The sequence below is a fragment of the Erythrolamprus reginae genome, chromosome 5, assembly GCF_031021105.1.
Source record: "Erythrolamprus reginae isolate rEryReg1 chromosome 5, rEryReg1.hap1, whole genome shotgun sequence".
Classification (NCBI taxonomy): Eukaryota; Metazoa; Chordata; class Lepidosauria; order Squamata; family Dipsadidae; genus Erythrolamprus; species Erythrolamprus reginae.
In genome coordinates this window covers 33,970,115-33,982,985 of record NC_091954.1, presented here as the reverse complement: position 1 = coordinate 33,982,985, position 12,871 = coordinate 33,970,115, and the positions used below count along the sequence as shown (strand labels likewise).

Here is a 12,871-nt window from a genome sequence, read left to right as displayed (position 1 = left end):
TTCTTTGCTGCTTTAAAAGTTGTTGTCTCGGGTAGTTCCATATACGAATGGGCACTGTTTATAAAGTGGCAAGTCAAGTATGAAAAATGTTCCAAAGTCACTTCTTCCAGTGCCAAGTCGTCACTTTCAATGGTCACCGAAGAAGCCTGTTGTCAGTGGAGGAACCGCCTGTATATTCAGGCAAGGCCATGGTCAAGGCGGCAGGCTCTTGTGCAAACCCGGAGAGCCAGCCGTTCTCGTCGCTTCCGGCAAGCGGTTTTTGCGCTTCTTGCACCAGCAGCGCTGCGTAAAAAGCGCAAGAAAGGAGGCGATGCTTGAAGAGGCGCCAGGCCAGCACCAACTCCTGTCTCTGTCATGGGGGGGAGGGGGGATACTTTCTCCCCGGGAACGCTGATTGGACAATACGCATAGCCTGAGAGGCGTGGTTTGACTGCGTTGCGATGCCGGGGAGGAGCACTTAAAAAAAGAAAAGCGGAGTCAGCACGGGCGGGGTGTCTCCTTCTCTGCCTTCGCCTTGCCGTCGCTTCCCGGTGAGTTTCTCGCTGCTTTCCCCCCTCCTGGGTCGAGAAGCTTGGAGGAATATTGCCGGGACCCTCCGTTAAGGAAGGAGTTTGTGGGGTGAGGCTTCTGTGCTGGGGATTCTGGAAGTTGTATTGGAACATACTGGGGAAGCGGGCCGTCGGGAAGAGAGGAAAATTCAACGCTGCAGCCTGCAGGGCTCCGTGGCAGCACTCGAGGGGAAGCCCCGATCAAGTCATTGCATATGTTAGGATGATTGGTGCTTTCCAGGAAAATGGGATGCAAGAAGGCTGGTGTGCTTTTATTTATTTATTTTATTTTATTTTATTTGTTTTGTCAAGTACGTGTTGGTGGTATACAGAGATATAATAATATTTATATACATAGAATAGAATAGAATTCTTTATTGGCTAAGTGGGATTGGACACATAAGGAATTTGTCTTTGGTGCATATGCTCTCGGTGTACATAAAAGAAAATATAGATTTGTCAAGAATCGTGTGGTACAACACTTAATGATTGTCATAGCAATGAAGAAAAAATCAAAATTAATAAAATTTTTAGAATAAAAGCATCTTAGGATACAAGCAATACATGAGAAACATTAGGACAGGGGACAGAAGGCACTCTGGTGCACTTATGCAGGCCCTTTACTAACCTCTTAGGAATCAGGAGAAGTCAACAGTGGATAGTCTAAGGGTAAAGTTTTGGGGGTTAGGTGATGATACTACAGAGTGAGTTCCATGCATCAACTACTCGGTTAGTAAAGTTGTATTTCCTCCAATCAAGTTTGGAGCGGTTTACTTTAAGTTTGTATCTGTTATGTGCTCATGTGTTGTTGTGGTTGAAGCTGAAGTAGTCGTTGACAGGAAGGACCTTGGTGGCTCTTAAAGTGTCATTAACTGCCAGCCTTTGGAGAGGTGAATAAACTTAATGTGGGACCACCCCGCCTTTTGAAGACGTTTCTCTTCTCATCCAAGCAGCTTCTTCAGCTCTGCCAGGACAGTGAGGAATGGAAGGGTCACTGTGCTGGAAGAGCTGAAGAAGCTTCTTGGATGAGAAGCGAAGCGTCTTCAAAAGAAAACCAAAGTCCAGTTACCTCTTGAAGAAAAAGCACCTTTGGGACAACAATGACCTGGATGACTTGAGAATCTCCATAGACTTTAATGTGGCATGAACTTCAGGGAATGAATGAGCTTTGTAACAAAGGATTTGAGTCTTTGTTAGATGTATGTCAGTTGTGGTTTAGAAAAGGACCAAAGGCCGAATATTAACAGCAAAAGGAATTAATGATGCACAGAGATTCTTCTCCCTTTATAGCCAAATGGTTCAGGCTCTCTATAATCAGCTAGTAAACATTACTAGTTCTGTTAAATCAATGAGATAAAAATAATAGCAATAGCACTTGGATTTATATACATCGCTTCACAGGACTTTACAGCCCTCTCTAAGTGGTTTACTGAAGTAGCCTGGATTAACTTCTGCGCTACCCCGGCTCAGTGGCATTATGATACTCTGTAAAGTCTGAGATAGCAATTGAAGACCAGTGGAATGCATAAATTTGAAAAGATGGGAGATTACTGTTCTGAAAATATTTTGAAGACCAGAGCTGTATTCTTTATGTGCACCTGTTTGTATCTGAGCCCTCTGCCCAACCTTGGGATTACTGTGCTTGATTGGCCAGCAAACTCACCTGACCTGAACCCCATAGAGAATTTATGGGGCATTGCCAAGAGAAAAATGAGAGACAGGAGACCGAAGAATGCAGAAGAGCTGAAGGCGCTATTAAAGCATCTGGTCTTCCCTAACATCTCAGCAGTGCCACACAGGCTGATAGCTTCGATATTGTTCTATGTATGATCCTTGTTTTATTAGCTTGCATGTAGTATTCTAATTTTCTGAGATTATGGATTTGGGGTTTTCATGAGCTGTGCCCCATAATCATAGCTTGAACAATCTTGCTTTGCATGTAATGAGTCTCTCTCATATATTAGTTTCAAGTTGCATTACTGAAATAAATGAATATAATTTATATACAAGGGTACCTCTAGATCCTACAGCTTATCTTTTCATTCAAACAGCCTTCCACCTAGTTACAGACCAGGTTTCATAAAGGTCTTTTTTGACTTAACAAATGAAAGCAAAACCCAAGGATAATGTTGCAGGATCCAATCTGGGTCAGTCACTGGGACTAGAGGTTTAGTCTTCCAAGCTTTCAGACTTGTCCGGGAGTCCATCTTCAGGAAACTTCTTTCCAGCGGAGTGTGTTTTTTGACTTAGCTCCCAAGCCCTAGACTAACTAACTACTAATAAGAACCAGCTTTGGCTTAAAATTCTGGCATGCATGTTAAAGATAAGTAACTGCTGTGGTTTTTTCTTGTTTTTCTTATCGGTGGATTAATTCAGTGATAGTATTTACACCACAAACTGGAATGAAGGTCCTAAACTGGGTTTATAATTTAAGGCAGGGAAGTTAATTCAGAATTGTTAATTAAAGTTACCAGCATGTCCTGTCATGACCTTTCCAAACCAGTGTCCAAATGCTCAGCTGCAATCCTACCGGTAAGATTTCTATGCCAGATTACGTTTAGGTGCTGATTTCCATAAATCATAACAGATCATAATATTATAGTTCAACACAGGCACAAAGTTTACTGATGAAATAGCTTGTTCCCAGGCTTACATACCTGGGAACAAGCTATTTTATCAGCCTAAACTTTGTGCCTGTGTTGAACTATCAGACTGTTCTCTACCTAAAAAGTTTCTTGCATGCAGGATCTGTACAGCCCAAGACAGCAATTGAAGTCTGATATTGAAGTTGCCAACATTATTTCGAAAACTCCCTTCTGGGCATTCCATAACTCTTTATTCTGCATTTTACCAGCATGTCCTTTCTAAGGTCAGAGCTCTGGTCTTTAGTTGTTTTTACTGCAGAACAGTTTGTCTCAATCTGAATCCTTTGGGTTCCTCTTTTTAATACATTTCCCATTTTCAGCAGTAATACGGAAGTGACTTTTATGGAGGCAGGTGAATTTTGTAGCCTGTCATGAGACTTGTGAAATGGTGCATCTCCCACACCAAAAAAAGGAACAGGCCTTGTAGAGGAAAGGCAACTTCACCATTGAATGACATCCTCTTTGAATAAGAAATGAACAAGTGTTTTATCATTTGTTTCTATTTTACATTTTGAAAAACACCATAGTCCTGGTGATTATGATTCATTCCAGTTCAGTTTGTACTCTTTTCTTCCTCTTACAGGTAAAATTCAAAAAATTAGAATATTGTGCAAAAGTTCATTTATTTCAGTAATGCAAATTCAGTAATGCAGTAAAAGGTGAAACTAATATATGAGAAAGATTCATTACATGCAAAGCAAGATAGTTCTGATGATTATGGCATACAACTCATGAAAACCCCAAATCCACAATCTCAGAAAATTAGAATATAGTGGAAAGGTGCAACATTCCAGACTCAAAAATATCCCACTCTAATCTGCTAATTAAGCCATAATACCTGCAAAGGGTTCCTGAGACTTTATATGGTCTCTCAGTATGGCTTCAGTAGGAATCACAATCATGGGAAAGATTGCTGACCTGACAATTATGCAGAAAACCGTCATTGGCACCCTCCATAAGGAGGGAAAGCCTCAAAAGGTAATTGCAAACAAAGTTGGAGATTCCCAAAGTGTTGTATCAAAGCACATTAATGGAAAGTTATGTGGAAGGGAAAAGTGTGGAAGAAAAAGGTGCACAAGCAGCAGGAATGACTGCAGCCTATCAGGAAAAGGCCATTCAAAAGTGCTGGGGACTTTCTCAGTGAGTGGACTGAGGCTGGAGTCAGTGTATCAAGTGCCACCACCACCACCCACAGATAGGTCCTGGACATGGGCTTCAAATGTCCTATCCCTCTTGTCAAGCCGCTTCTGAACAACAAACAATGTCAGGAGCGTCTTACCTGGGCTAAAGAAAAACAGACCTGGTCTGTTGCTCAATGGTCCAAAGTCCTCTTTTCTGATGAGAGCAACTTTTGCATCTCATTTGGAAACCAAGGACCTAGAACATAAAGGAAGAATTGAGAGGCACACAATGCAAGATGCTTGAAGTCCAGTGTGAAGTTTCCACAGTCTATGTTGATTTGGGAAGCCATGTCATTTGCTGGTATTGGTCCACTGTGCTTCATTAAGTCCAGGATCAATGCAACCGTCTACCAGGAGATTTTGGAGCACTTCATGCTTCCTTCCGCAGACAAGCCTTATGGGGATGCTTGGCACTTGCCCACACTGCCAAAAGCACCAAAACCTAGTTCATTGACCATGGGATTACTGTGCTTGATTGGCCAGCAAACTCACCTGACCTGCACCCCATAGAGAATTTATGGGGCATAAATGAGAGACAGGAGACCGAACAATGCAGAAGAGCTGAAGGCGCTATTGAAGCATCTGGTCTTCCCTAACATCTCAGCAGTGCCACACAGGCTGATAGCTTCGATATTGTTCTATGTATGATCCTTGTTTTATTAGCTTGCATGTAGTATTCTAATTTTCTGAGATTGTGGATTTGGGGTTTTCATGAGCTGTGCCCCATAATCATAGCTTGAACAATCTTGCTTTGCATGTAATGAGTCTCTCTCATATATTAGTTTCAAGTTGCATTACTGAAATAAATGAACTTTTGCATGATATTCTAATTTTTCTAGTTTCACCTGTAAAATCCTCCTCTTGATGCTTTTCACATTTGCTGTGTCTTGAGCTATTTTTGGAGTCACACCATTGTTCCATACTTTTATTACTTCCTTTTGGGGGTGGGGGATGTTGCTTTTACAAATGTGGAGGTTTTCCTGAGCAGTGAATAAATGGTGCTGTATGTGATTCAAGATGTGAACTTGCAGTTTCTACATAGAATTAGAATTAGAAAGAAAGTACAAGGGCCAGATCACAATTCTCTCTAGCACAGTAAATGTTGAGTAACCAGACACTGGAAATTGTGCAAACAGAACAGCAGACCAATAATAGACCCCAGTTTCCTAGAATTGAATCTAGTTCTTGTTGACTGATCTATAACAATGTGAAAATAGTTTGTTTTTGCTTTTTTCTTTGCTGGGTTTTTAACTTCCCAGTCTAACTTTCATCCCTAAGGTTTCCTAATACAGTAGTGTCTCTTGCTTATTCTGTAAACTGCTTAGAGAGAGCTGTAGTGCACTGTGAAGTGGTATATAGGTTTAAGTGTTATTGCTATATCCATGTTGTTAGATCCAAATTTACTTATCTTTTAAAAATTCAGCCAATATATATACAAGTTGCTTTTCTAAACTTGATTTTCAAAAGGTAAAGGCCAATTTAACTGTTCTGATACTTATTTCATGTTCTTGGCAACTTCAGTTTTGATACATACACTGTATGTGTATGTATCAATTTGATACATACCCCAATACATTAAAAACCCTACTTTTGAAAATGTTTAGATAAGTAACACAGATTTGTGATGTTATGTTTCTAACACTCTCCCAATAAATTTTTAGTATCTAATAACTGGAAACTGATTGATATAATATGTGTGTATATGTGATACATTATTGCTTTGTAATGATAGTGCTGCACTGTGGTATAGCAGTTATCTTGTATTAGTAGAACTAGGTGATGCTGATTCCAGTCCACTCTCAACCATGAAAATTCCTTAGGTAACCCTGTCAATCAGCCAAGCCTACCTTATAGGGTTGTTGTAGGGAAAAAACAAAGAGGGGAGTGCCGTGTAATTTGCCTTGAGAGTTCCATGAGGAAAAACAAGATATAAAACTACAGAAGAAACCTGTTCAGTTAATGTTGTAACTTTTGGCTTAGATCAGGGGTCTCCAACTCCCCCCCCCTCCGGTCCATGGGGCCACTTCATGCTAGAAACTGGGCCACACAAACAAGTGAAGTCCCATCTGTGGATGCAGGCAGCACTCAAAACCATGCCCCTTCCAGTCCACAAAAAAACCTTTCTCCACAGAGCCAGTCCCTGGTGCCCAAAAGATTGGGAGTGTGTGGCCTAGATGAAAATGCAGAAGGATTAGTTTACTGATTGACTCCCTGAAAGGGCTACTAGTTCTATTAAAGTCAGTGATTGTGGAGACTGACCAGAGGCAAAAGAAGTAATGGGAAGATCATAGTATTCTAGTGCAATGTTTTTCAATCCTAGCAATTTAAGAGGTGTGGATTTCAATTTCTAGAATTCCACAGCCTCTAATTATAATATAATTTTTTTTTTTCTGTTCTAAGCAGACACTATTTTTTTTTGCCAAGCTCTGAGTATCCTCTGAGTGTAAATTAGTTGAAGCTGCTTTTATCTCATATTTCTGTGTGGAACATAAGAGAGCTGCAGCTTCACAGTCTTAATCTTGGTGTTGCAGGAGATTGATTATTACTGTAGAGTTTGGGCGGGATAGACTTGCATATTTGTGCTGAGCTGATGACCTTTTAGGTTGTTTTTTTGTTTTTGTACAGATAAGATGTGGCTGCTAATAATTGCAGTGATCTTGTTCCAAGGCTTGGTAAATTCATCAGTGCATGTGAGAAGAAAAAGAGGCGTGGATCCAGAAACATCCATGAACATTGTAAGTTGTTACTATTATCACTTCAATTTCACTTCCTAACCTTTTTAGTATTGCGTATAAAAACTGCGTATTTATTTTGTGGCCAATCTTTTCATGAACCTTTTTCAGCCTATCTAAATATGTTAAGCCAACAAACTCTCCAAAATTCCTAGCTAGTGTTGCTAAAAGTTTGCAATACTAGAAACAAAACAAAACATCATGAGAACATTAAATGGGTGAAGGCTGGCCTAGGTGCTTTAGAATAATTTAATAATGAACCACATTAACTTTGATTTGTTTCTCTTTTAGAGTGAAATTATTTTATTCAGAGGATATCCCAGTGAAGAATATGAGGTGGTGACAGATGATGGATATTACCTAAGTATTAATAGAATTCCTTATGGAAAAATAAGTCAGAAAACCAAGGGTGAGTACATGTTTCTATATAGATAATATAGTATTACAAAAGTTTGTACATCACTTATAAATATTGTGTCTGCTAAAATGATTGTTTTCTATTCCCAATATATTTTAGTTTATTTAATTATTCTGCTCAGTTCAGTAAGGACCTTAGCCCGAGAAACTCTTGTGAACCGTTGAAATGGAATGGCCAGAATTCTATTTATTGCTGAGCTTTGTGCCTATTGGAACCCTAGCTGCATAGCGATATAACAGATCTAGAGCTAACCAAGTACATTTTGGATATAAATTTATAAAAACTTTATCAAAAATATAGTGGATAGTATTTGGATCATCTGTTAAATTCAAAAACTTCAACCATTATAATCCTGTTCACTAATCCAGTTGACTAAACAAAAAGAAAGACAGCCTGTATATTACTAAAACTCCTATTGCAAATCCTGACCAAATAGTGCATTACAAGGCAACAAATTTTGAACCAAAGTATACCTCAAATGGGCTAACATAGAGCAGGGCTCCCCAATCCACAGTCTGTGGACCTACACTGGGCCCCAGCATGCCAACAACCAGGGTGTACAAACAAGCAAAGCCCCACAAATCAGCACACAAAACCACACCGCCTCTGGTCCTCAGAAAAACCTGCTGATTTAGAAGTGTGCCTACAATTTGGAGCCCATGACTCCCAAGGGAGGCAAAAAAAGTGCTTGGAAATGGTTTCCTCTAATAAATTTGATTAATTTTGGATGGGGATAATTTTGGAAAGATTTTGATGTAATAAGTTTCCACAACCATCTGATTGGTGTTTTGAATGCTTCCCTGTTCAAACCAAAATAATCTTGGAGAGCACCTGAGAAATGACAGCACATAAATTCAGATGAAAATTGCACCCTAGGATATAATTCAAAGACAAATCTCCTGTCATCTGATGGAAACCAGTTTTGCAAATAAAAGATTCATTAAAACGTTGCCTGGGTTTATAGAAGATAAAATCTTTCCTCAAACACTGAAAGAAACATCTCTCAATACAGCTAGTGTTTGACTTACAACAGTTCATTTAGTGACTATTCAAAGTTACAACAGCATTGAAAAAAAGTGACTTATGACTGTTTTTCACAGTTACAACCTTTGAAGCGTCCCCATATGATCTTGGGATCAAAATTCTTGGCAACTGGGTCATACTGTAGGTATGTACCAAGGTCACGTGATTATTTTTTGCAACCTTCTGGCAAGTAAAGTCAGTGGAGAAGCCAGAGTCACTTAACAACCATATTACTAATTTATCAACTGCAGTGATTCATATAAGAACTGTGGCAAGAAAGGTCATAGGAACAGAATAGGAACAGAATGCTTATGGGATCATCTGCCTCATATTTCCCAGCGGTCGGTCAGATCCCACAGGGTTGGCCTTCTTCAGGTCCCATCAGCAAAGCAATGCCGACTGGCGGGGCTGAGGGGAAGGGCCTTCTCTGTGGCGGCTCTGGTCTTCTGGAAACAACTCCTCCCCTGAGATTCGCACCGCCCCCACCCTCCTGGCCTTTCCAAAGGCATTAAAAACACACATTTGCCGACAATCCTAGGGCCACCGAGCATGAACATTTTGCTCCGGCTGATAGTATGGTTGTGGTATCGGATATATTTTGATTGAATTTTTTTAAATGTTTGGGTTTTTAAATTTTGTAATTGGATTCATCTTGTATGCTGGGCAGCCTATAAATGGGCGGCTTATAAATGTAAATAAATGAGGGAGAAGGGCGGCCTACAAATGTAAATAAATTAGGGAACTGGAGGCTAAAACATATAAGAATGGTTGCTGGAACTGGGTATGTCTAGTTTAATGAAAGGAAGGACCAGTGGTGACAAGAATCTGACAGAAATCTGAGCTGCAGGGGGTAATTTGCATACTCCTGGTGCATGCTGGGAAGAAGCTAAAAGCTCACCGCAAGGCAAAAGAACACCGGGTTTGCTGACCAGGGAAGCAGAGGAAATCACCACCCAGGAATCTGAGCTTCAGGGGGTAATTTGCATACTCATGGTGCATGCTGGGAAGAAGCTAAAAGCTCACCGCAAGGCAAAAGAACACCGGGTTTGCTGACCAGGGAAGCAGAGGAACTCACCACCCAGGAATCTGAGCTTCAGGGGGTAATTTGCATACTCCTGGTGCATGCTGGGAAGAAGCTAAAAGCTCACCGCGAGGCAAAAGAACACCGGGTTTGCTGACCAAGGAAGCAGAGGAACTCACCACCCAGGAATCTGAGCTTCATGGCATAATTTGCATACTTCTGGTGCATGCTGGGAAGAAGCTAAAAGCTCATCGCAAGGCAAAAGAACACCGGGTTTGCTGACCAGGGAAGCAGAGGAAATCACCAACCCAGCAACAAGAGCAGAATGTCACCTCTACACTCTCCCGCACCCACCCTGCAACCTACCACACACATAAAGAACAACACAGAGAGAGAGAGAGAAGATACATCAACCATGCACACAGAAGTCACTCCCCGAACAAGCATAGATGAAGACGGAACTGAATCCATGGTGTGCTGCAGTTTGTGCTCCATGTACTCACTCCTCCCCTCAAACCTCCAAAACTTTACCTGCAACAAATGCAAACTCATCCAGCTACTTGAGGAAAAAATCGAAAACCTAGAGAAAAACCTAACAACCCTGAAGCACCAACATCACAATGAGAAAATCCATCAGACTCCCAACAAAACCAACACCCTAGAGGAGCTAAGCCGAATCCACGCCCCAGAAGCAGTAAATAGCTGGACACACATCACCCTAAGACGAAAAAACAAGCCTCCACCAACTCCAACCCTCCTCCTCCCAACCCCACTGCCTACAAGCAACAAATATTCAGTACTCTCGGAACAAGAAAACCTGCAAACATCTGACAAAGAACCACCAAGAACCAAGCACAGCACAACTCCACCAAAAGCCTCAACAACAGAAGCTAACCTCCCTCACCCCAAGCCAGCCAAAAAGAAAAGGAGAGTACTGGTAATTGGAGACTCAATCCTCAGGGGAACTGAGCCTCCCATCTGCAGACCAGACAACCAATCTAGAGAGGTGTGCTGCCTCCCTGGAGCTAAAATCTCTGACATAACTGAAAACCTCACCAAAATACTCAAACCCACGGACTACTACCCACTATTGGTGATTCATGCGGGAACCAACGACACAGGGAAAGACATGAACCAAATTATGAAAGACTATGACCACTTGGGCAACACAATCAGAAAAACAGGTGCTCAGGTTGTTTTTTCTTCCATCCTCCCCACTAGAGGACGACACCCCGCCAGAGAACGCAAAATCCCGCAGATAAATCACTGGCTTAAAGGATGGTGTCGCCATAAGAACTTCGGCTTCCTCGACCATGGCCTGCACTATCTCCAAGAAGGGCTTCTAGCAAGTGACGGGCTACACCTCACTAGAGCGGGGAAGAACCTCCTAGGCAACCGACTAGCCCAACTCATCAGGAGGGCTTTAAACTAGCTCTGAGAGGGGAGGGTGACCAAACTATACGACAAAACACTGAACAAAACAAGGAAGGGGAACGGACAAGCCTACAAACAAACCTGAGAATAAAAAATTTCTACCTGCAAACAAACACAAACATCTAAAATGCCTGTACACGAACGCACAAAGCTTGGGAAACAAACAGGATGAACTGGAATTATTAATACACGAGGGCCAATACGATCTAATTGGAATCACAGAAACCTGGTGGGACGAAACACACGCCTGGAACACACAGATAATGGGTTACAAACTCTTCAAAAAGAACAGGTCAAACAAGAAAGGAGGAGGTGTTGCACTATACATCAAAGACCACTACACTGCCACAGAACTACATCCAACCAAAGATGATAACCCCCTAGAAATCATATGGGTCAACATAAAAGAAAAAAAGAGCAACACCACAATTGGAGTATACTACAGACCACCCAATCAAACAGACACAATGGACGACCTCTTCACATGCCAACTAACAGACATATGCAACAAACACAGCACGACAATAATGGGGGACTTCAACTACCCAGACATCAACTGGAAAACTAACTCAGCACCAAGCGGAAAGTCTGCCAAATTTCTTTCCAGTCTAGCTGACAACTTTCTAACCCAAAAAGTTGAAACAGGAACCAGAGGGAATGCTATATTAGACCTAATAATAACAAACAGGGAAGAAACAATAGAGGGAACAGAAGAAGAAGGGAAACTGGGAGAGAGCGACCACGTCATCCTCAAATTCAACATAGTGCAATCACTAGCTACTATACCCAACACCACTACAGTCCCAGACTTCAGAAAAACGGACTTTAACAAGTTCAGAACGAACCTTGAACAATGCCCCTGGAACGAACTCTTAGAAGGAAAAACCACTCAGGAAGCCTGGGTGATCCTAAAAAACAGCATCATAGACGCCCAAAACAACGCAATCCCCATGAAAAGGAAAAACAGGAAAACCAAAACTAAACCTGCATGGCTAAACAAAGCCCTTGCAGATGACATAAAAGGAAAAAAAGCTAAGTACAAACAATGGAAAGAAGGACTCATAACCAAAGCGGAATATCAGCAAACAGCCAGTTCCTGCAAACAAAAAATAAAAACAGCAAAGGCACAATATGAACAACACCCTGCAGCGGAAGTCAAAGACAACAAAAAAAGATTCTTCCAACACATCAACAATAAGAAGAAAATCAAAGAAACAATCGTCACACTAAAAAACGAAGAGGGTAGAGAAATCACAGACAGCAATGACCAAGCACAGCTACTCAACGCCTACTTTGCATCAGTCTTCACACAAAAGGGAACCTCCCTCCAACCAATCTGCAATTTAACTGCAACAAACTGCCCCAGAACCGAACTCAACATAGACAAAAGCACAGTGAGGGACTACCTGAGGGAACTCAACGAATACAAATCACCAGGGCCAGACGGACTTCACCCCAAAGTCCTAAAAGAATTGGCAGACACCATAGCGGAACCACTCCTCCTCATCTACCAAATATCCTGGATCACTGGAGACCTACCGGAAGACTGGAAGCGAGCTGACGTAGTCCCCATCCACAAAAAAGGCAAAAAGACCGACCCAGGTAACTACAGACCAATCAGTCTGACCTCTATACCTGGAAAAATACTGGAGAAAATAATCAAAAAACAACTTACCCACTTCCTAGAAACAAACAAGATCATATCCAATAGCCAGCACGGATTCATCAGAAACAAATCATGCCAAACCAATCTCATATCATTTTTCAACACCATAACCAAGTCAGTTGACCAACGCAACTCAGTGGACCTCATATACTTGGATTTCAGTAAGGCTTTCGATAAAGTCGACCACAATCTCCTAATCCACA

At 41.5% G+C, this 12,871-nt stretch overlaps 1 protein-coding gene across 3 annotated transcripts in view; it reads left to right on the top strand.

The window, feature by feature from the left end:
- Nucleotides 1-354: 354 nt before the first annotated feature.
- The window catches only part of LOC139167640 (putative lysosomal acid lipase/cholesteryl ester hydrolase), a 35,873-nt gene continuing 23,356 nt past the window's right edge, over nt 355-12,871 (top strand). The window contains exons 1-3 of one of the 3 annotated variants that reach the window (XM_070752322.1): nt 355-530; nt 7,000-7,109; nt 7,398-7,515. In XM_070752322.1, coding sequence (XP_070608423.1) covers nt 7,005-7,109; nt 7,398-7,515 — 223 coding nt within the window. In that variant the 5' untranslated portion in view covers nt 355-530; nt 7,000-7,004. Of the gene's footprint in view, nt 813-6,999; nt 7,110-7,397; nt 7,516-12,871 lie in introns of all 3 variants that reach the window. The other 2 variants (XM_070752323.1, XM_070752321.1) reach the window with 2 other exon arrangements.